Genomic DNA, 25,131 nt, shown 5'->3' with positions numbered 1-25,131 from the left:
GCAAACATTCAGCTTTTTTGTCCTGACATGTTTAAATAATGTTTATCAAGCAATAGACGTAGATAAAAATCAAGGTAGCCTTAAATTTATCTGAAACAGAATGTCAAGCTGCTGTAGAAGTGTCCTATAAATAACAATAAACAGTTGTTGAACGAAAGTCAATAAGTTGCAAACTGTATTTCTACTGGCTTGTGGAAGTGCATATATATATATATATATATATATATATATTTCTTATTCATGTAATGAAATGTTCTGTCCTGTTTCCCAGCCTGGGACTCAACATAATGTTTATATACCTGGCACAACGTAAAAGGATTAGAGGCAAAACCAGATGGCTATATTTTCCCTTGTCTTGTTTATTTAGGTGATGGATAGCTGAGTCCTAACTTTACCTATCTATCTAACTGTAATCATTTATGTTCTTCTGTGAATTTTTGCTCATATGTGCACAAACACATGCATACATATTGAAGTAAACAGACTTTTTCTCTTTCTGTCTTAGGCTTAGAAAGAATTGCAAGAGATTCAGCCTATGAGCAAGAAGGAAAAGTTCAGTTTGTAATTGATGCAGTATATTCCATGGCCTATGCACTACACAACATGCACAAAGATCTCTGTCCAGGATATATTGGTCTATGCCCAAGGATGAGCACAATTGATGGTAAAGAACTACTTACGTATATCCGGGCAGTAAACTTTAATGGTAAGTTACATGTGCTCTTTTTTTTTTGTCTTCTTTAAATGTTTCAGAAGTGACAAGATGTGTTTTCTTCTATATATAGGATACTTCAAGGCACAGTGGAAAACACAGGATTAGAAGCAGTTCTCATTTAGTCAGAACTGTGAGTTTTTCCACCTGCTTTGAAATCCCAAGTGTATTTTTCCTCTTAACATTAAGTTGCTCCCACAAGAGACAGATGTTAAAAATAAGAATCTGTTGATCAAAATATTTCAGTGAAAAGCTGCTATTATTGAAACAAGTTGAGGACTCATGCAGTCCTATTGACAGAATAAAATCCTTAGACAGAGGTTGCTCTTGTGTTTGCAAGACAATGAATTGAAAAAATACCCTTTTGAAAATTGGCTTCTTCTGAAATTACTGTTAACAATTTCCTTACAGAAGTGAAGAGAGTGGAATTTCTTTCAGCTTGCATATTTAAATCTCAGTTAAAAGACTTACTATCAGTTCCAGCTTCTTTTCCATGTCATTGTTTTTTTTTTGCTCAGTGATTTAGTCAGCTCTAGCACAACTGCAATATATATTTTTAAACAATGCTACATAATCTGTGCATCTGGAATCTGCCTGCTGGGGAAATGCAGTTACTGTTGCTTGTGCTGTCAACAGTAGAGACTGTTAAAGTACAGGCTTAATTTATGAATGTAGAATTGAAAAGGGTAGAAAGTATTTGGTGGTAAAATAAAGTTGCTGAAAACTTCATTAAATATTATTTCATGAAACCCATAATTGTTTTAGGCTATATTTGCCATTATTTTACAAGGAAGTGGAACAATGTGCTTTGCTATGTTTTCCTTTTTTTCCCTACTTGGTGGTAATTCACGTACTAGAAATGCCTTCTAACTATAGAGAGAAGCACTGTCTATCACAATTCACTCCAGTGACCTCAGCTGCCAGCCTTTTTGAAAAAAGCACAAGGTCATTTTGAATTTAGCTTCCAAGTGGAAGCATTTTTTGCTTTAGGTAATGTACCAGACCATTTGGTTTATATGAATATTGGCTGCAGTTCACATTTTTTTCCTCTTCTAAACCTTTTTTATTTCTATGCAATTTTTGTGAATAGGGAATCCCTGTCTCCAGGAATATAAAGACAGAAGGAGTTTAAAATGATTCTTTAGGGATATTAAAGAAAACCTGGAGCAAAGTATGTAGCTGGCAAATGGGAATGTTGCTATGATGACAAAGGTAGGCAGCATATTGTAAGGTTTGCAGTGATAATTATCTACATTTCCAGCTCATATTCTTTTTAGTCTGTGTTGGTAAAGCATAAAGAAAGTGATTTATTTTCATTTGGTTAGCATAAAAGTTTAACATAAAAAGATAAGCTATACACTTTTTACTTGAAACATTTTTCTCCCTAAAGATTGCTGTATTTCATGTCATGTCATGAAATACAAACCTGTCATGTTTTCTCTGGCTGACTCTAACTATTGCAACAACATGGGGAGATGAAAAGAGTGGAATAAACCATTCTGGACACTAATGAAAAAATACCTGTTTTTGAACAAGTGATTTACTGAAAGAGAGGAAAAGAGGTAAATAAAGGGAACATTTCTGTGAGGTTAACTTTCTGTCTCACGAGATACAAAAAATCTTCTCTGTATGAGGTTAGTCAACATTATGTACAGGTGTGCTAACTTGCTGTGTGTGTCATATGTCACAGTATTTCCCTGGGGTGACACACTGAGGTCATGCAATGGGAGACATCGTCAGAAGACAGTCTTTAATCCCGTGCCTTTTCCTATTAATCTCAAGTCTCCGTTCCTCAGGAAAACAATGTAGCTGTGTCTGACTTGGTTTACAGAGGTGAACATATATACAGGTTGCTAGACCTCGTGTGGTGGGAGTTGACAGTAGTGCTGTGTGTCAATTTTGACGCGAGTCCTTGGTTCAAGTCACTAATAATGTATTATTTAAAAGTGAACTGATACATGAAAGGAAAACCTGGGCTTTTACAGCCATTCAAGGTAACATTTTTCTATCCTAACAATAACAAGATCACAGTATTGCTGAGGTTGGCAGGGACCCCTGGAGACTGCCTGCTCCAGTCCCCTGCTCAGATCAGGTTCGGCTAGATCAGACTGCTCAGGACAACATCCAGTCCTGTTCTCAATATATCCAAGGATGGAAAATACTGCAGAATTTTCTCTAAGCAATCAGTTTCAATGTTTGAGCATCTTCACAGTAAAAAAGTTTTTTTCTTATGCTTAAACGTTTTCTGTGTTTTAGAAATAAGTCACTGTGCCTCAAGATGATAATAATCCCCCTTAACAAAGGTAGTAATGCATGGATGCAACTGCAACATTTGAGTTTTGTTGCTACATTGAGTTCAGTGGGTTACAACTCACAAAGTTGACTTGTGCTGTGAAGGACATCGTACTGTCTTATTGGAGAGTTTTCAGTCTCCATAAGGGGAAGAAAACATGCATGTTTCTCTTTATTGGAGTAAAAGCTTTTGCTTTTGATTACAAGTAATCACTTTGAAATATGATGATTTTTGTTTCCTGTGTTTATTTTTATTTACAAAATATAAAGAAGGTTTGTTCCCCTGAAGGATTCATCTGTGTAATATTCCATGACACCTTCATGAATGAAGGGTGGTCATAACTACCAGCACACAGTGCACTGATGTAATTGATACGACATTTGCTTCTGCTTGGATATTCTTCTGCCAGTTGTATGTTAAACACAGAAAATCTCACAGTTCAGCATGATTTTGAAGGGGAGAGAAGTTCTACATTTATAATAAGAATGAATAAATTTATTTGTACATGAGATTTGAATTACTACTGAGTGCAATCTTCTATTTTATTATTGCCTTTGTTTTTCTTAGAATAGCTATCAAAGCATGGTGTTTAAAAACAATTGCTTTTCAGTTATAATGGACAGTTTAATCATTAATTTCACTTATGGAAAGAAACCTCTAAGAAATCTCTAAAGTAATTCAGCAGCCTATAGCTATGTATGTCGAAATTAAAAGGTTTTTTTTTTTTTTCTTTTTTTAAGGAAAAAAAGGAATATATAAAGACTCTTACTTCCAAGCCAGAGCATTTCCAAGCCAAGACACAGCCCATTTAGTTCCTTAGGTTCTTGATGTTCCCAGCTGGTAGACCATAACCAGCCCTTTCCAGCTATTTGATTAAAGAATACTGAGAGATCTCAGAATTTTCATGCTCATACTTGTCTTTGTTTTTCTCTGGCAAAAAGTAAATATGTTGTCACTTTACGGATTTTTTTTTTTTTTATAGAGATTCCACATTTGAAATATTTTCCTCACATTTTTATATTTTTTTATACAGAAAAAAATAAATTTTTATGTGGAATTGATGTTTACTGTTTAAAATTATTGAAATCATTTTTTTCTTGTCAATTAAGTTTATAAATGATGATGTACAATATGGTGTAATTGTGTAATGACTCAGTAGATCTCCCTTCTCCAATGTTCTCATAGTTTGACTTCTTTAGACTGCTTGCAAAATAATAAGATGCTTTCTAAGAGTTTTTACCCTAGCACATGCTCAGTATTTTATGAGAAATGGTCATCATTTAACAGAAATAGGACTTGAATGTTCATTCATAGTGGAGGTGTTTCAAAGTGTGTATTTGTATTTTTTTTTATTTTCTTTCATTTTCAATGAAAAGATTTTTCTCTGTAGTTTCCTCTAAATGGGTGGGGGGTGGGTGCAAAGCGGGAAGAAGGGAAGAAGAAAGAATGACAAAGTGATTATCATGATATTTCTTGGGCATAAATAAAATACAGAATCATAAGATTGATCTATGTCTCTCTCCTCAGTTGTTCTACTTCAGAAGTAAAGATCAGAATTTGTGTTTGAATTCCAAAGACAAAGGTCAATGCTCATATTGTACGTAAAGCGTTTCACAGAATGACACAGAATCACAGAATAGCTGACGTTGGAAGGGACCTCTGGACTTCATCCAGTCAAAAGCCCTGCCAAGCAGGGTCACCTAGCACACATTGCACAGGATTATGTCCAGGCAGTTTTTGAAAATAAGAGTGTACAGCCTCTTTAGGCAACCTATTTCAGTGATCTGCCACTCTGACAGTAAAGAAGTTTCAAATAGATGAACACCCATTCTCTCTGTATGAAGTTGATTTGTAGCTAGTGTGTGGTGTAAAGTATCTTTTTTTTTTTTTTTGCCTACCTGTACATATACATTTGTATTTACATTGACACACTGCAACAATTCCAGAGATAAATATCTAGCAAACGTCACACACTATAACACAATATATTTACAGCCATTAAAATATGAATCTTTCACTTAATCTTAAAAGTAAGGGCAGAACAAGGCCTGTAGTCTCATACATGAAAACCAATACATTTCCTTGCCCCTGACTCCCTGTCTCTCTCCCTCTCCATCCTTCCCTCCCTCCCTCCTTCCTTCCTTCCTTCCTTCCTTCCTTCCTTCCTTCCTTCCTTCCTTCCTTCCTTCCTTCCTTCCTTCCTTCCTTCCTTCCTTCCTTCCTTCCTTCCTTCCTTCCTTCCTTCCTTCTTTCCTTCCTTCCTTCCTCCCTCCCTCCCTCCCTCCCTCCCTCCCCTCCCCTCCCCCTCCCCTCCCCTCCCCTCCCCTCCCCTCCCCTCCCCTCCCCTCCCCTCCCCTCCCCTCCCCTCCCCTCCCCTCCCCTCCCCTCCCCTCCCCTCCCCTCCCCTCCCCTCCCCTCCCCTCCCCTCCCCTCCCCTCCCCTCCCCTCCCCTCCCCTCCTCCTCTCCTCTCCTCTCCTCTCCTCTCCTCTCCTCTCCTCTCCTCTCCTCTCCTCTCCTCTCCTCTCCTCTCCTCTCCTCTCCTCTCCTCTCCTCTCCTCTCCTCTCCTCTCCTCTCCTCTCCTCTCCTCTCCTCTCCTCTCCTCTCCTCTCCTCTCCTCTCCTCTCCTCTCCTCTCCTCTCCTCTCCTCTCCTCTCCTCTCCTCTCCTCTCCTCTCCTCTCTTCTCCTCTCATTTTTTTTTTCCACAGAAAGCAGTATCTATAGAGGACATTAAACAAACAAACAAACAAACACACACACAAAAAAAGTGTCAGGTTTCTCATGGACAATTTTGAACCTTTCAGGCAATCATTATTTTGGAAACAACTGTTTACAAAATTCGTCTGCTCCTGCTATTTTATGAGTTTGCTAAGACATTAATCCATGCAGAACTCTCTTGACTTAATATTAATCTCAGACAATTTTACATGTTTTATTCAAGAAAGCTGACACCTCTCTATTATTTCACTGAGTACAAAATTTGCATTCTCAGATCATTATTTATCATTAAAACAGAAGCTTTAAAATGGGTACCCTTTGAGGTTGACATGTTTTGACATTTTTTATGGCGTTAAGCACAATAGAACTAAATGTCCCACTTAAAATGTACTGGAGCTGTGCTCCTAATTAAGTTTTTATTTTTTTATTTTTCTATTTTTTTTTAATTCGATGTTCAAGTCTACAACTACCAATAGAGAAAAGAAACTTTTTGAAAAATTGTAAGTTGGGCTCATCTGAAAGCTAAGAGTTCTTATTGTCAGTTCATCATTTAAGGATTTGTACAGTCAGAAACACTCAAATTATATGATGTCATTGGTACCTTATTCTGACAGGGTTAAAAGCTTTCCCAATGTCTAGATTCCTGTGCCTCTATGTTAAATTAAGAAAGGAATACTTACCGCTATTAATTTATTATTGAGACTAATCAGGGTCTCAAATGAGATGATTTCAAATAAGTTCTGTTTTGTCATGCTGATTATTTTAATGGAATTAATCCAGATTGCTATACAAGGAACTAAAATTGCACAGTGGTCTGAATCACTCTTAATGGGTTTAAGTAATGTATGATTATAATGTAAGCACGCATAGCTGGCAATGCTTGGAGCTTCTGTGATTCTCAGACACCTTACAAATCCATGTGATTAAAATCAGACATTATGAAAATGCTGTATGTGAAATTAGAAGGTAGAACCTAAAAGTAAATACAATTTATTGCCATACTCTTGCTATGTACAGATCTTATGGACTGATTAATTGAGCAATATATTTTCTTCACATACAGAATTTATGACATGGAATGTGATTGAGGTCAATTCTCTGTTTTTGGGAACAAGGTATTTTAATAATTAATATGTATAGGAAGGTGATAAAGGATTTACCCTTATTACCCAATGAAAATTGAATTGCATCTCCAGTTCAGTGCAGGATATTCAGATATATTAGAGTACAGTTAACTCAAACTATAGTGAGGTGCAGTAAAAACTCTTGCAATTCCAAGTGAAAAGGTCTCTGAGTGCAAAGAAACTGAATCCATAATGTGTATTATTTTCACATTTTAGTCAGTGTAAGAAACATCACAGCTGCAGTTCTGCATAGTTATTAAGCCCTTCAGATATCCTTATTACCTTTATTACCAGGAAGAAGGCCTGCTGCATGATTTGAGGAAAATATTACTGTGACATGCTTCATAACTTAAATGTTTAAATTGAAAACATCCTCTTAAATCTATCAAATCAAGTAAGAATATCTATATAAGTTATTAATTTTTCCATATATTGATTTATGGTCCATTTGGTAAGACAATTCCTCAAGCCAGCAGGGCATTTATGAAGAGAAATTAATTAATTTATTTTTTTTCAATTACTCTGACAGAATCATAGGAAACTATTTCATTTTCCTACAACACCTCCTATTTCTGACAACAAATAAACATAATTTAATGAAAAAAAAAAAGGCAACAGTATTTTCACGAAGGGGATTTGGTAGTGTAAATAAACCCTATTCATTCATGTAAAAAGTGATCTAACTGGCAATAGCTGATAAGTGTCTACATCAAAAAATAGAACCACACTTAAGAGAAGCTGTTGGTGAAATGGTCTTGATGAATCTTAGATTGCCCAGAGAAACTGTGAATGCCTCATTGCTGGAGGTGTTCAAGACCAAGTTGGATGCGGTCCTGAGTAACCAGATCTAGTGGATGACATCCGCACATGGCAGGGGTTTGGAATGATATGATCTTTAAGGTCCCTTCCAACCCAAGCCATTTTATGATTCTCACATAAAGAAGAAAATGCCAGTTTCTCTACTGAAGGGAATGACAGATGAATCAGGTAGACAATTCTGTAAGACAGTGAGGAGAGAATAAATCTATAATTAGCAGACAATGCCTACATCATCATCAGGCAGCAGTATTCTGTTCTGCTCTAGGGAGATGTATTATTCACCAGTAATCAACTGAGTTCAGGTCTATAGTCAAAGCAGTATCAAATTCAAAACCAAGTTAGATTTGTTAGACCTTGTTATGAGATGTGATCTTAAGCAAAACCAGGGAGAATCTGAGCAAAGTAAACATGACATTTAAGAGGAAAGCGATGAAGGTCAGTTCATTCCTCACAGGCACATACTTTTGCCTCAGTTTCAGTTGCTGGTGAAGTCCAAAGTGTCTAGTTCCATACAGCTGAAGGGAAAGGCTGATACTTCTAAAGGCTACCAAAGAGTGGTTCTGTCCATCAACATTGAGGCACCATAGCAACTCATCTACTTCTGTGTATTTTACTGCAAGAAGCTATGAGTCAGAGAGATTTTCTCAAAGGCTGGTTAAAGCATTTCTAATAGCATGAAATATTAAATATGCAGAAGATAGTTTGTCTTAGAAAGTTCTCTAATTTAGTTCAGCAGAGGAAGCATTTACTGCTATTCCTGAGGATTAAGGTATCCAATCATTTTGGCCACGCAGCAGGTTGTGTTTTATGCTGAGCAGATTGGACCCAAAATGTTGCTCCCCATAGTCTTAGTCAAATCTCTCCCCTCTAAGCCTGAAATAAAATGGATTTGATGCACAAATTCCTGGGGTGTTCTATTTTAAATAGACTATTTCTCTCAATTCTCCTGTTACCTGTATCATAAAAATTGAACTTTTGATAATTAAGAGTAAAATAATTTGCAGTAAAGAATTTAGTGGAATCTGTGGATCCTGTGCATAGCACAAAATCAAAGTGATGATACATTAGTGAGGTTTCCATATTAATATTTTTTCAATTTGTGCCAATTTCATTAGGTTATTAACTTTTATAATTACATTAGCATTTAATCAAAAATTAGTTTGCAAAATACAGAATATTCTTTATTATTAGTTATACTTGGAAGCCTAAACACTTTTAAGCCATGTTACAAGAACATACACAGCTGGATGGATTTGAAAATGGTCCTTCTCTCTATTACTTACAGCTCTATTAACAAATTAGCAGCTTGACTGGTACTTGAATATAGTTTTATTTGCTGTTAGTTGAGCTATTTATGTAAAGGTAAGATTATTGAAAGAGACTCAGCTATTTCAGAATATTAAAATTTGGATATGTTTTCAAGTACTCTATCAAACTTTATAGACCAATGATAGCTTCCTCCTTTGAGCCACCAGTTACGATGAGGTAGGGTAATATCCAATGTGATTAACTTTGATGTTGGCTTGCCTAAATTTTAAGTGTTCCACATGGTGTAAAAGTGTACGTTACAACCCTTCTATGTTAAGTACATGGGAAGAGATTTATTCCTCTGTAGACTTACAGAAGTGAGTTAGGAACTTTTGATATAGTAGTGTTAACTATTTGAGATGAACATGGTGGAAAAACAGGTCCTCCCCCCAAACTTTTCATATTAGTCTGGGATTAGGTTATTCACTAAAGAAACAAAGGATCTGACTTTTAAGCCTTTAATCCAATGAAGACTAAAGCTGTGTCCCAGACGCATGCTTTAAATAAGTAGAAGGCATGGCTGGGAGGATATTCTTTAGTCTGTTGTGTTTTAGTTTCTGTGGGTTCTAGGTGACTTGCTAGAAATCCTACCCAAATGGACTCTTAATATACCTTCTGAGTGTCACCCCTCTCCCCATTTTCGGAAGAGAACAAGAGATAATAGAAAAGCAGAAGAAAAAGCAGAAGACATTCCTTATGCCAAAATTCAAAAATACATACAGAAGGTTGAAGTAGTTCCAACAGAAAGTAAAACGACTAAGAAAGACGTCATTTTGTTTGGGTTCAGTCAGCCAGAACAGAAAGAATTTTAAAGCATGTTGCAGATGCAGTTTAGAGATATTCTGTAGGTACTTTTGGTAGTAGCAGGATAATGCATATTGCCAAAAGAAAAAAAAAAAAAAAAAAAAAAAAAAAAAAAAAAAAAGGCCTCTCTGCTGATATTCCTTAAAATGGCACAACTTTGGGCATGTTTCATTCATACTAAAAAAAGGGAATAACTATAACTACTTATTAAAAAAAAAAAAATGAAGGAAAAAAAACAAACACTACCACCACTAACAAAAACTCCACAGAATGGAGAAGTACACTCTGGGATGCAATATGAAATGGAGAAATGTGTTTTTGAGGGAAATTTTGTTTTGAATCCTGAAGAGAAATGAACCTGCACTGCTCCAAGAAATGGATTATTGGTTAAAGTTGATAGATTGTGGCAAGAATACACATTAAAAAATGACTACCTGTTTATTTACAAGTCGTAGTCTCTATTGTTTTTATTGTAGTTACAGCAGAATCAAAGCATCTATAAATATGACTCCATATTTATACACAGACAGCACTGAAGCAAGAAATCTTAGTGCAGTACAGGATTAATTTTATGCATTTATTGGAAGATTTTTTTATCATGCATTGTATGCAAAGAAAGAAACAACCCATCATCAACATCTGAATTATTTTTGGTTTTCATTCAGATTAAAATTTTCTATTTTATAGAAGATAAATTACAGTTTACCCTTGGGATTAAAAGAAAGCATCTGCATTATCTCCAAAGGGTTATAAAAAATAAGGGTTATAAAAATAAAAGGTTCTCCAAAGAGAACTCATCATGATTCAACCTATCAGAGAAATAAACTATCAATATGCTATCAAAGTCTTGATGTAAAGGATAAAATTTAAGTTTGAAACAAAAAACTAGTTTTCATTTAATAATGATGGTTGGTTGTTACATCACTCACTCTTATGTTGTTTCAATGAGCAATAAAAAGTTAGATTTCATGCTATCATGAAATGAACATCTTTCATGTTTTTTATAACATATTTGCAATATTTGAATTGAAGCTTGATTGCTTATCACCCTGATTAAAAGATTTTTCACAGAAATGGAACTGTCTAGATAAATAAGCAATAGGTTTTCTATGTCTCTGTTCCTAGAGTACTTTTTTACATTTGGAGTTATACGTCTATGCTATTTACATATCTCCTTGTAATTTTTTCTGTATGTTTTAAGACAAATAAGGATTTAAAACTGTTAAGGACATTTATAATTAGAATTTACCAGTATAGCCAGCAAAAGTAGAAACTCTGATCTATTAGTGTGTTTAACTAATTTAGGAAAAAAAAAAAAAATTAAACTATGATTGCAAGATTTTTGCATCTTTATCCACTGATCTTGTCCTAAATGTACAAGATGCAAAAAACATATCACATCGCAGTTAATACTGGTTATTACTGTGCAGATGTTGCCAGTGCCTGGCAACATTAAAGGCAAAATTTGATTACAAATCACTGAATCAACCTGAATGCACTGAGATTATGGGGATCTAACTACTTTCTTAAATTAGCTCACCTATGTTTTTTTCACCTTCTGAAATGGAATGTCCCTCAGAAATATTTTTTGAAAATATGTAACAAGTGTCATCTGCTAATTATTTAGTTGAAAAAGGAAAATCCATCAGCTAACCAGGGAAATGCAAAAATACACAGAGGAAAAGAAGCTAACATCCATACACTATATCCTGCTGCCTCCTTAGAATTTCTGTTCTTTCAAAGTTTGCCATATGTATATCTCATATTATTTAAATAACTAGAAATCCTCAGTTCTACATGTTGTATCTAAAGGGATAGGGGTATGGAGACTTCAATAGTAGATTGCTTTCCTTTTATTGTAAGGCTAAGCAAAGATATAATCACAGAGAGCGCATCATTGGATCAGCATTTGAGTTTCTTGTTTGGCCCCGCAGCCACTCTAGACTACCTTGGCTTTGCTCCAGTGTAGCTTGATCCTTAGCTGAGAGACAGAAATGTATTGGCACTGTTCCTGTGCCACACATAATCACATTTTGTAAATATACCCCCAGGTAGCATCAAGTCACATCTCATAATAAGGTCATTTATGGGAGCTGTGTCCCACTTTTTGGAGGTAATTATTGTGCATTTTAAAGGAAAGTGAAAGGGATGTTGGGAACCTCAACTCATTGTCTGTATGTGGGATATGCAACATCAGGGCACTTGGACTACTCAGCACATGCTAGGCTCTGCAAACTTAAAAGGCTTATTTAGTCTCTGCTGTGGTTCTTCTAAGTTCCTATCCAGAGATCTGAAGAGAAAGCCTTAGGATACTAGAGTTCACTGCTTACCATGTTGGAGAAAAACAACTAAAGGTGCTTGGAAATAACCCTTTTATTGACATGCAGCCACTGTGGGAAGGTTTCTACTAAGCCATCCAGCGTTTAAAGTCTCCAGCTCTTGATAGTTACAAATTGTTGTATTGATCCTCCTTTATGCATGGACTATCTGCAGCTCAAACACAAATAATTTTTTCTCTGTTTTTCACTTTCACTGTTTCTTACTAGCAAGGGATACTGCTCATGCACAGTGTTTAGGCAGGATTTCTTGCTTACCTATACATAAAATACACATTGTTATGTTTTTATCATAGTAAGTTGTCCTGAGCCTTGTGCAGTGAATCAGAAACTTATGAGAAAAGTGTAAAACAAAGGGAAAGTATCATTTGAGCAGATGTCTGCAAATCCAAGAAAGGTGTGGATTTTTATTTCCTGTTATGGCTGAATGTTCAGGCCATTCCTTATATCAGCTGATTTGCCCTAGGATCAGTTTGACCTTTTTAAGATTCCTCAGTGTCTCTGTCTTTTTTGCCTGATTACCTGGTGATTCTGTGTTACTTTGAGTGAAAACCTCAGGGAAATTGGTCCTATGAATGGAATCTCTTAGCTTCCAATGTTGCTAGCCTTCAGGGCAAGCCTGTCTGAAATCTGAGCAGGGCTTCCTTGTGCCAAGGTACTGCCATGTCAGCAGAGTTGCCTCCCTCAGCAGCCATGATGTCCATGAATTGTTAAGTGCACTTCTCTTGAGTTCTGTCCAGAGAGTACAACTTGGATTAAAGTCAAAAAAGAGGCATCTCTTCCTGTGTCTGAGCTGCACTGGGGGTGAGGAGAGAGCTATGTGCACACTGAGCTATGAGCTTCTGAAAATGGGAATGTAAATGCTTCAGAAACTCAGAAGTACAAATCAATGCCCTTTGGACAGTTCTTAGACAACTAAATTCACCCCAGGTCTTGATCACCAAACCAGGCAATTAAAATCTTGTCCTTCCTCTTGGGTTTTGTCCTACAAAAAGGTCTTCCTGTTTCATGTGGGTGGTTTTCAGATTGTGAAGTCCTTGGACTTTGTCATATATATAGATATATTGGGATTAAATGGGAGGTGTTCAAGAAAAGGAACAATTCTTACGGCGTTCAGTGTTTTCAGATATTACATATAGTTCTTTTAATTGAAGCTTATATCTGAAAAATGAATACAGATCTACAGTTATAAAGTTTCACATTTATTTTCTTGATTTAATATAGGCATCTCTTACTCCTCATATGTTGTAAAGAAGATTATGAATATTCTTTTTTTTTTTTTCCTTGTTACATCTACAGTTGCTTCTTTGTCCTCCTTTACAGGTTCCTTTGCCAAAATCAATAACATCCAGATCAATGGAAAAATATTTTTTTTAATGTAAATCTTTCATCCTTATGGTCCTCACTTGCTAATGATTTGTAATGGATTATTGAATAGAAATGAGAGCAGACCTTGATATAGATTGCCAGACAGATATGTTACAAGAGGTGATCTGAGAAGGAAAATGCAGAAGAATAATGAAGCCTGATAATAATAGAAAACTGTGGACAAAGCACTGAAAGTGAGAACATGTGAATATGACTCCCATGGAATAGGGTCACAAGCCTGTGTCTGAGTCATATGATTTGTTGCAAGGAAATATAAAATTATTATTTAGTTTAGGTACAGAAAACCAGAAGGACTTGTAACTTTAGCAGATTGACATGCTACAGATATCAAACAGTAGATGGATTAGAGACAATAGCTATTTATAATGGTATTGCTTTTTTCTTTTTCTTTTTTTTTTTTTTTTCCCACTATGAGAAACCATAGCAAACAATACAGATACATGGCGATGTAGGTGATAAAAGATACAGGTTTTCTTAGCATTGTGATAGTAGCAAAACTACTATGATCTGTTTGGTTCACCTTATTTTGTGTGTGTCATAAAATAGAATAGAAAAACATAAAACATAAAAAACACAGGCACATGGATTTTAGCTATTAATAGTGTAGGAATGGAATTCAAATTATTTCACATTAGGTATCTACAGTGCAGATGTCTGTGCATGAACAAGTTGATTGCTTTTGTAGTGAATGGAGAGGAAGTCACTTGGTGGGATGTGGTTCACCTAATCCTTTGCATGTTTAAAATAAACCAGATGAATTGTACCGTAGAGGTGCCTCTGCTGACAGCAAAAAAGGATAGGAAAAGGACTGGAAAACTATGTCAGCTTTAGATATCTGTGCTGCAGGCTTCTAAAGACAAATGAACAGACTCCAATACTCCTCTGTTTTTCAGGGGAAATATGAGCTTGAGAAGGGAAGCTAGGAATAAAGTGATGAGTTGTCATTATTATATCACCTGAAAGTTGTTTATTAAATTAAAGAACAAATGGCAAAGATGCAGAGTTGGTGCAAAAAACATGTGATAAATCTACTTTTCAAAGAATTGTAAATCTAATTAAAAAGAAGCATACATTATTTAATAATAAAATCAGACAAATATTTTGTGTCTGCTTTAAAATCAGTGAAAGAGAAATTAATTCATATGGGGTTCTTCCTCACATATACAGGGATTGTATAGACTTCCTTGTATTACACTGTGCTGATTTTAATTGTGACACATCCAAATCATAAGATCTCCTTACAGATAAAACTATTAACACTGAAAAAAACGTGGTTAAGATGCACCTTAAGCAAGATTTTAAATTCCACCGCTATGAAAACACCTTTAAAACTGAAAAAAAAAGTTGTAGATTATAAAGCTGATAATAAGAAAGCAGGAGGAGGAAATACTGTTATGGAAGAATCTCTGGAAAAGTAAAATTGGTCTTAAAGAGTGTACTGAAGCCAATAGAAAAACAAACAATCAAACAAAAACTGTTGGATAGCAACATGTAAATGCCAAATATAACATATTGTATGTCTGTACAACAGTTATCGACAGTGAGTTATATAATTCATTGGAATTGGAAATAAGTTATATAATTCACTGTTCTGTAGCATTCACCCAATCCATCATAAGGGATCTGTCTGTCCAGTGAAAATGACCAAGCATTTCCTAGGAAGAATGAAATGTATTCTAAGAAGTGTAAGTAAAATCATTTGAAATATGACAAAGAAAAAAATAAGAATGAAAATATAGGCAGAAATCAGGAAACTATATTCAAAAGAGATGAATTTGAAAGTTTAATATGGGGTTGTTTTTCATTTCTTAGTGTGATGGCCTATTTAGGGTTCTGAGAAGCTCTACATCAAATCCATGCAAGAAATACTGTTTGGAGACTATAGTAAGGAAAGTCTACAAAATAAGATTGGGAAAAAGGTTGAATAATATAGAGAAATCCAGTGTAATTATATTAGGGATAAAAATATGATATAAAAATAGTTTTGTATAATAAAGATCAAATTATGAAGGTAGATAGTGCACCCTTAATGTGCCTGAAGAGGCTAAAGACAAAGACAGGAAACTTGTGTGAGACTGATCTGAACTTTGTTTTTTCTCTGGTATCTGGAAACACAGGTACTCCATACTCTTAACAAAGTTCCTGTTATTAGCCCGTAAATACATCAAATTACACATATAATTTTATTTTTATTGCCTTAGTTCCCAAGATTACCAAAGTTCTGCCCTGTGATATTTGATATTGTTTCCTGTCTTCACACTATCAATATATTTATTAGCATATTCTTAATTTGCAGGCATAGTCACTGATGACAACACTACCTAAAATTTTCCAAGACAGCCTGTGAAATACTGTAAAGGGAACTCACCAGTACACAGACATTTTCAGCACAACCTGATTGATCTCATTTTTAATCAGTTTCTTGTCCACTTGTCTAACTTTTGATCCACATCTTCTCTATTTTAAGCAGTCATTTCCCATGGAATAAAAGTCTGAAATCCAGAGAGATTACATCTGTCATGCTTTCCCTGTAAAGTAAATAACTTACCTGTCAAAGAAAGATAGCAGGATCATTGGCAGGATACACTTCTGAAAAAAATTATGTAACTTCTATTCGCTTTTCTACCTGTACACAGATTTCTATGAGTAGAATAACTATTGATCCTGAAATTGCAGAATGGAAGAATGTATGAATAAAGTATAAAAAGATGAATTAAGAATCTGTTTGAAGAAATAGGAGATTTACTTGTATACTTGTAGCTAAATAATTCTAGCACAAAGCACATTCTAGCTTTTGTGTATATAAAATTGTCCCTTGAGACTATCACAGAATTATTTTGAAAATCCAAACAAGATGTCAGAAAACCTTATCTGGCGTTTTTCGGTTTTGTTTTTCCAGAGGACAAAAGGCAATAAACAAGGTTTGCTGAAGCACTAATTTCAGGGCTGACTCTGCCTGTTGGCAAACTGGATTTAACTAGTGGTATCTGGAGACATGTTAATGAATTTCAGATTAACACAAGTGCTAAACCTAATGCCGTAATTAAGAAAGAACTGCCAATCACTGCCTCTTTTGCACTGGCACAATTTATTCTGTAGATTTCTGTTTCAGTAATATCATCTAGTGAGGACTGCAATTAATTACTAAATGGATCCTTAAAGAGCAGCTTACAGGAATGAGAAAAAAGACTGTTACAGAAGAATCTTAAAGCCCATTCCGTTGTGTATGTCCTAAGTTCATATCATTTTATTTGCAGTAGTCTATGCTGACTTGTCCATTGTCACTCTTGAAAGTAGGTCTTCTAAAATGTAGCACTTCCTCCCAAAAAGTCTCTTATGTATATATATTATAAACATATAATATATGTATATATAGGTTATATAGGTCATATATAGGTTTAAATTGCCCATATTGTATTAATTTCTGGCAATGTTCTGTACATTATCAAGAATTATTTATAACACACAAGATCTCTGGTGTGTAACAAAGCTTTTCATTCCATGTGATACATTTTTTTCATCATTTCATTGATGTGTGTTGTGTTGTCTTTTTCTGTTGCATCAGCTGAATGGCCAGCAAGATTGTCAGCTACATTCCACTGTGGTCATATCTAGCTTTTGTATGCTTTTAAAAAATAGAAGAAAATTACCTATTTGTTTCTAATTATGCTAGAGCTACTTTTTTTTTTTTTTTTTTTTTTTTTTTTTTTTTTTTTACAGATGGAGAGATTTGTTCCTATTTACACATATATTCAGATATCTAGTTTATTATTCAAATTTTACTTGCTTCTAAAGAGAAAGCATTATACATTACCATGTCAGAATAAGCATAAGAATCATGCATATCATAACAGTACCTTGACTACAGGTCTAATTTCTTAAATGTCCAGTCCTTTGCTAGTTTTTCTAACATAGCTATTGAAGGCTGAGTTCTTGAAGCATTTCCCGTGGGCTGACAACAATTAATGGTGTAGGTGTTTCATAGGTCACCTCCCTTTCTCATTCAGGGTTGTGTAGACTGGACTGCATAGCATCACATAGACAATGCATGCATAGAATTATAATATCTTTGCATTTAGAGATGAGGCTCATGAAACATATTTGGATGATTTTTCAGATATTTCTCATTTGATACTTAACAGTGGGAAATGAGGCAGCAAAGATGGCTCTCTGTAGCTGTTTTACACCTGTCCTTGCTTGGTGATGCACTCAAATGACTGCAAATATTTGTGTCATTTGCATTGATCATTTGCAGTTTTCTAAAAATCTAAGGCATAGAGCATAGAAACAGAGCTACTGCTCGTGAAATCACAAAACAGTTGAATGGTGAACAGGCCTCTGGAAGTACATAGTACACAGCAGGCTGCTCAAGTCTGCATTCTGAGCACCACCTCTTTGGCCAAACTATTCCACTGTTTGCTTGTACTCTAAAAATGGTGTTTTTATTTGTTGTTGTTGTTCTTTGTTTCTTAAACAAAATTTTCTGAGTATCAGTATGTTTCTGTAGACTCTTCCCCATCACTGGGCATCACTGAGGAGAATTTGGCTCTATCTTCTTTATTTCCCAAAAATATATTTAGACATAGTGAAGAGATCCCACCCCTCAACCTTCTCTTTTCCAAAATGAACATTCCCAGCTTTCTCAGTCTTTTCTCATAGGAGAGATGCTCCATTATTTTAATAATCTTTGTGGCCCTTCATTGGACTTTCCCCAGTATTCCTTGTACAAGGGAGACCAGAACTGGACACAGCACTCCAGCTGTGTCTACCAGTGCTCAGGAAAGGGGAAGGATCACCCCTTTGATTTTGTGCTCAGGCTCAACTCTTTGTCTGCACTGAGGACACTGACCTGGTCTCATAGTGGCAAATCTGCAGGCAGGGAAGGAGCTTCTCTTACTCTTAGTCTTCACCATCCTGGGAGTCTCCATTCCCAAACCTAGTAAGCATATACTCTGCCTGCCTCTCCTTTGGCACAGTTCCTCTGCTTTGTGACACAGATGGTTGGCAACACACATCTACTGCAGGCAGGGAGCCCATCTCCCCCTACCACAGCCTCAGCAAGAGGCCTGAAGAAAGGAATCCTCCCTCAGGAGCTAGGTCTCAGCCAGTGCCTGATATGCCCAGGTAGTTGCTCAGGTGCCTGCTGTGGGTGCACTCTGTACCACACCACCACCAGCCCTGCTGAGCACATGGAACGCTTCGCTTAGCAGCAGATTCTGGCCCTCTTTTGTGCATCTTCTGCACAAACTGCTGCTCTGGGAGCTGTGTTTTGGTCTGGCCCTTATATCCAACTCTCACAGCACCCTCTTAACTTGTGTTTGACCTTCCCCACTCAACATCATCTGAAAGCTGAAAGCACCATTTGATCAGGAATAGTTTTGTTTGAAATTGCTAGAGGCTGCTGGAAGCTACAGACCCCATAGCTGCCTTCCCCTGGAGCAGCAGGGATCCTGCTGTTCCTCCAGGAGTTCCCAGCAATCTCAGAAGGACCTCATTACATCAAGCAATTGGAGGGCATTGGTAAATGCACTTTTTATTTACATGGGACCAAACTAGTTGATTTTTTTTTTAATTATTTTTTTTTTATTTTTTTGTGATCAGCAGTACCTTAACATAAACATATTCATATTTTTATCAATGATATGGTGCTGATGAAATGTTGAGACCGAAGTCACTGAAAAGCATTATTGTTGTGCAGTTCTGGAGCATTATTATCACCCCATAATCATTTATTTTACCCTATAAATCTTTTAGGGGTCTTAGAGGAAAATGATCATTAAGCTTTTCTTTTGGAATATCAAATTATATTTAATCAGATTTAAAAATCAAGGTGAAAAGCCTCTCGTCTACCTAAACACTTAAGAATTTCTGTAAGGCTGAAAATAGCAGTTATAAAGCAAGTCATCTACTGACTTGCTGAATTTAGTGACACTTCCCACATAAAGTTATGCATGTGCCTAATTACTTTGTTAGCTTTCACCTTAATGAAATTGTAATTAGCACTCAGCTAGCAAATATGTAATAAGGATGCATTTGAAGCAGAATAACAACTACTAATTTGAACAAATGGAAAGAATTGTGATATGAAACTTTCTGGAAGTAGATCGGAATATCTTTTTCTACAAGCTTTAAGTAACAAAAGATGTATATATACATAATGGAGTTGAGATATAAGTGCTAGAGATTGTTATACTATTTCAGCTAGCAAACAGATATAGTGGTCTTTATATGGGTGCTGTGTGGTCCGTATTTGCAACTGAGGGACTTTATACAGAGTTAAAGATATGTTCTTTTATTAACCTGCTTGCAGGTTAGTAATGAAGGGTCCTGATTATTGAATAGATTTGTACATATTTTCTGTTAAAGTAAAATTAGGTGTCTGTAGTCAAAACCATCAAAAGGGTGGGACATGAGCAGAAACTCAAATGAAGGAAGGGAGGAGAATAGCAACAGCTGTAACTCATCAGTTATATATTCTTTAGTAGACGTCTTTGTTTTGAGATTCACATTGTTATTCCTCACATCTGTACTAAAAATTCAGGTATTCATTTCATGATTTTCATAGTTTCTTACCTTAAGTAAATGCCCTGGTCGATTTCACCAAAAGTTGAACATACATGTTAGTTTTCTGGTTTGTTATTAAAAGTATCTTACTTTATTTTACACTGTGATTTGGTCCATAAGCTTCTGTTTCTGTAGTAACAAATGATTTGTAATTGCTGTTACATATTAAAAATAGTATAAAATAAATTTGGAAGTGATATTGAAGAGTTTATCTAATCTTTCCCATTGCCAAAAACAGGATTAACTATACTGTTATCACTCCAGACACATGCTTTCCAACCCATTGTTGGGAAAAATTTGCTAGGAAGATTTCACAGCCCTCGAAGGCAATTCATTGCTTCACTGTCCTTCTAGAGTGAAGGTATACCTTTCCTTAGGTATAACTTCAGTGTTCATTCTTTCAAGTGAAAGATATTATTCCATGTCTTGGAATTAGGGTCTTAAATTTGCTACTTATTTTAAACTTACATCCACAGTGGACATGAACAAGAGCTTTTTAACTTCTTATGTCTTCTTTTTACATTTTTGAAGCTTATCATATTGCCCTCAGTCTTTTCTTCTTTGGACTAAACAGACACAGTTGATTTATCCTTTTATGACAGTTTCTGTTTTCTTAATCTCTCTTCTTAAGCTTCCTCTGCTGTTCCGTGTCCTTCCTAAAATGTTATACCCAAAATTGGATATAATATGCTAGTTAAGGCCTTGCTGATGCTGAATAGGATGAAAAAGTACTAGTTCATTTTTAACAGAAAATAATCTCTTTATACCTCTCAGACTGTCATTTGTCTTAACATACAAGCATAAAATATTGTGTTCATTTTATGACCATTAGAGTGGGGGTACCAATGAGATTCTGTTGCTCTCTGCCAGTCATTCCTGTTCTGCAACAATTGCCATTTGTGTGGTTAAGTTCTTCTACCATGAAATACAGATCCTGCCCTCATGCCCTCATTTGAACTTTTTAAAGTGATTTTTTTTTAGAGTTTTTCAATTTGTTGGAATCATTTCGATCCAATATGTTTGCAGCTCTCTCTGAGTGGTGTCATATTCCAGATGTAATAGACATACTTTTCATTTCTTTAACTAGAACTTTAATGGAAATAATGCATATTCTGAGACCTCTGTGGAACAATACTGCAATCTCTTGTCCAGCCCAATAGAGAACTGTACAACACCCAGTAGTTATTCCATCCAGGCAGTGTTTCCCTGGTTTGCTTATCAAAACGTCATGTGAGAATGCATCAAAGGCTAAAGTGAAATTATATGACAATGTGACTGCTCTTCCTCTATCCAAAAGGCCTATTATGTTTTCATGGAAAAAAAATATTGTTTTGACATGATTTATTCTTGATGGATCCACCGTTGTTATTACTCATCTTCATATTGTTCTTATCATGTAAGTACTCAGACTGTTTGATTGTTTGTTCTAGCACTTTTTAGGAACTGAAACTGATCTGATTGGTCTTGAATTTTGTGCCTTTTCCTCATTACTCCTACTCTGGGACAGGAACTACATTTATCCAATTTTACTTTCTTAGAATCTGATCTTCCCCCACAGCTTATTAAGAATATTGTCTCTTAATAAGGAAAAGTATCATTTATTAAAATATGTTAAGATATGAAAAATCTGTGAAAGAAAACATTGTCTAAAATACATTAATTGCAGTGAAATTCACCTATTACTTATAGTCTTCTAAGTCCTGGCATTTGGAAATGTGAGTGTATCATAGAGGAAGTAATGCATTTATCCATGTTGCACATTGCTGTTTATGATAATTATTTGGAAAATATTTAGAAAAAAAATTAGAACAATAAAATGTTTAGGAAATGTTTAAGAATTATGGCAGATGCAGTAACAGGGTTAAACTAGAAGTGCTTAAATCTTACAATAATAAAGGTAACATTTAAGATCTGTTTTTTTTTCAAAGGAGAGAAACATTGTTGGTTCTCATAAAGCTGGCATCTATCTGTGTTTTGTGACCAACTGTGAAGTTGCAGCAGTCCGGTGAAGTTCTCACTGACAGAAAGAGGAAGAGCATATACCCTACCTTTAAAAAGAGCAAAACGAAAGAGCCAGGGAATTAAATACAGGACAGTCAGTCTGACCTCTATGCCTGGCAAGATCATGGAGCAGACCCTCCTGGAAACTATGCTAAGGCACATGGTAATTAAGTAGGTGATTGGTGACAGCTGACATGGCTTCACTAAGGGCAAATCATGCCTGGCAAATCTGATGGCCTTCTATGACAGCGTTACAGCATTGGTGGAAAGGGGAAGAGCAGCTGACATCATCTTCCTTGAACTTGTGCAAACCATTTGACACTGTTCTCATGACAACCTTGTTTCTACATTGGAGAGGCATGGATTACACAGATGGACCACTTGGTGGGTAAGGAATTGGCTGAATGGTCACACAAAGAGTTGCAGTCATTATCTCACTGTCTAGGTGGACATCAGGAATGAGTGGTATTCCTCAGGTGTCAGTATTGGGACTGGCACTATTTAATGTTTTTGTTGGTGACTTTGGGCAGTGGGATTGAGTTCAGCCTCAGCAAGCTTGCCCTTGACATCAAGCTGTGTGGTGTGGTCGACATGCTGGAGGGAAGGGATGCCATCCAGAGGGACCTGGACACATTTGAGAAGTGGGCCTATGCAAACTTCATGTAGTTTAACAAGACCAAGCACAAGGTCTTGCGTCTGGACTGGGGGAATCCCAAGCACAAATACAGGCTGGGTGGGGAATGGATTGAGAGCAGCCCTGATAACACTTAGGTGTGTTGGTTGACACGGAGCTCAACATGAGCCAGCAATGTACTTGCAGCCCAGAAAGGCAACTGTATCCAGGGCTGCATCAAAAGAAGCAAGGTCAGCAGGTCAAAGGGGTGAATCTCTGCCTCTACTTTGCTCTCATGAGACCCCACCCAGTGTACTGCATTCAGCTCTTGATCCCCACACACCAGAAGGACATGGAAGTATTAGAACAAGGAGGGCCACAGGGATGTTCAAGTGGCTGGATAACCTCTCCTATAGAACAACAAAATGTTTAGAAAATGTTTAAGAATTATAATTACCTTTTAAAAAATACTTTTTTTTTTTTTTTAAGAAACCTTTTAAAAAATAGGCTGAGAGAGCCAGTGTTTTTCAGCCTGGACAAGAGAAGGCTCCATGGAGACCTTATAGAAGACTTTCAGGGGACCTACAGGAGAGCCTGAGGGGGACTCTTCGTTAGGGAGTGTAGTGATAGGACAAGGAGTAATGGCTTTAAAATAAAAGGAATAAATTCTTCACTCAGGGGGTGGTGAGGCACTGGAAGAGGTTGCCCTGAGAAGTTGTTGATGCCCCCTCTATGGAAGTGTTCAAGGCAAGGTTGGATGGGGCTTGGAGCAACCTGGTCTGCTGGGACATGTCCTTGGCCATGGGTTGCATTAAGGGTCCATTATAAGTCCGGTAGTGTTCAGGGTACTGAAGTAAAAATTATTATTCTTATATTTTTTGTGCTTCCTGTGGATGGAAAAGAAAAAAAAAATCCATTCATTGTTATAATCAGTTGGTGGGATTAAAGTAATTAAAGCTAGTACCCATGTCAAAACCACTTTATATTACATATTCACAACTTTTCTGGCACAGGAAATTTAATGCAGGAGACCAAACTCTAAATGTGTATGTGTGAGAGTAACAAAGTAAAAAACAAAAGAAAAGAAAACAAAAAAAAACAGTGAAGTGACATTAATCCATCATTTTTACAAAATTCATGATGGCTGAAAAGAAGTAAATGATGCTGTTTATAGTGGCATTTCTATCTATCTAGATTATGTTTGACTAGCATTTTCTCTGAGTGTATAACATCTGAGCTGTGGAGAGTCTGCAACGTGAATTTTTATGACTGAATTCTTTGTGAAATCATCCATGTGAAATGTTTGCTAAGCTGTCACACTGATATTACTGATGCACTACCAACTACAATTCAGGACCATTGCAATCTGCAATAGGTTGTCTTTAAATACTCTGTATTTCTGTATCTCATTTTCATCCTGACAGTTTTCTCTAAAACTTATAAACTCTCAATCTCTAAAAAGGAAGGATTAAAAACAAAACAAATCAAAACAAAAAAAGAAAACTAGATTAACTGCAGGGCTGAAAATTCCTTCACATAGTTTTTGGAGCAGCAAATTACTCTTAGGTGGACATTTTAAGAAAATTTGCTTCTGTAGTTACATAGCTTCTGGCAGAAATTGTTAAACTAACATTGGGTTTTTATAGGATGTACTTTAAAACAGGTGGACTTTTACTGTTTGCTTGCTATCACCATTAATCATTTTCTTAAATGCCTTTTTATGCTCTGCATTTTCACAGGATTTACTGCATTTGTAATCCTAAAAATGCTAGTTTGGTGAAAGTAAAAGTAAAGAAGATTTTTAAGACTTGCATCTCTCAAGCAAAAATACAAATGCAAGGTTTGATATGTAGGTTTATCCCTCACAAAAACTATAAATATGAGAAGTTGGCATGTATTTGCTGGAGTCTTACAAGTGTTATAGTAATAAATAATCATCTTTTTCTGTTAATAGTTTAAACTGGATTTGATTCCTTTCTACATAGACAAATAAAAGTGGTCTTAAAAAAAAAATGCTTTGGGGTGATTAGGAGCATGTGGTCAGTATGTATGCTACCATTTAACCTCCCTACAGTTTTAATGAACAATAAAAACTAAATCCACTTTTTCTGCTAAGCTAACAAATATGCAAGGGTGAATACGTGCCTACTTTCAAGAGGAGGAATAATCCTATTTTTCCAAAACCAAAGGGCTTTGCATACTAATACGAAGACTATTGCCAGCATGCTGGAGGTGAGGAGGAATTAGCATCAATACAACAGTAGTCGTATGCTGAGGCTCCAGTGCAGCAGGTTCTTAATTCCTGTGCATCCACTGGCAGAGTCATCCTTACCAACCATGGGCTGAAGTTTTGTTTTTTTTCTCCACCTGATTCATATGAAATGGCAGGCTTTTGCAAACACATAAACATAGAAAAAGAGCACCCTCAACAGTAAGTGAGCATCAGACCT

General features: G+C 36.0%; 1 protein-coding gene across 1 annotated transcript in view; it reads left to right on the top strand.

Annotated features, from left to right (window-relative positions):
• GRM8 (glutamate metabotropic receptor 8) overlaps positions 1 to 25,131 on the top strand; it is a gene marked incomplete at both ends in the record, with an annotated part of 339,489 nt that overhangs the window by 211,569 nt on the left and 102,789 nt on the right. Inside the window, one exon of the mRNA XM_082784661.1 lies at positions 506 to 706. Coding sequence (XP_082640787.1) covers positions 506 to 706 — 201 coding nt within the window. The remainder of the gene's footprint in view (positions 1 to 505; positions 707 to 25,131) is intronic.

The sequence above is a fragment of the Aythya marila genome, assembly GCF_965140915.1.
Source record: "Aythya marila genome assembly, chromosome: 1".
Taxonomy (NCBI): domain Eukaryota; kingdom Metazoa; phylum Chordata; class Aves; order Anseriformes; family Anatidae; genus Aythya; species Aythya marila.
Note: the sequence above shows the minus strand (reverse complement) of the source record. Positions and strands in the feature narration are given on the sequence as shown.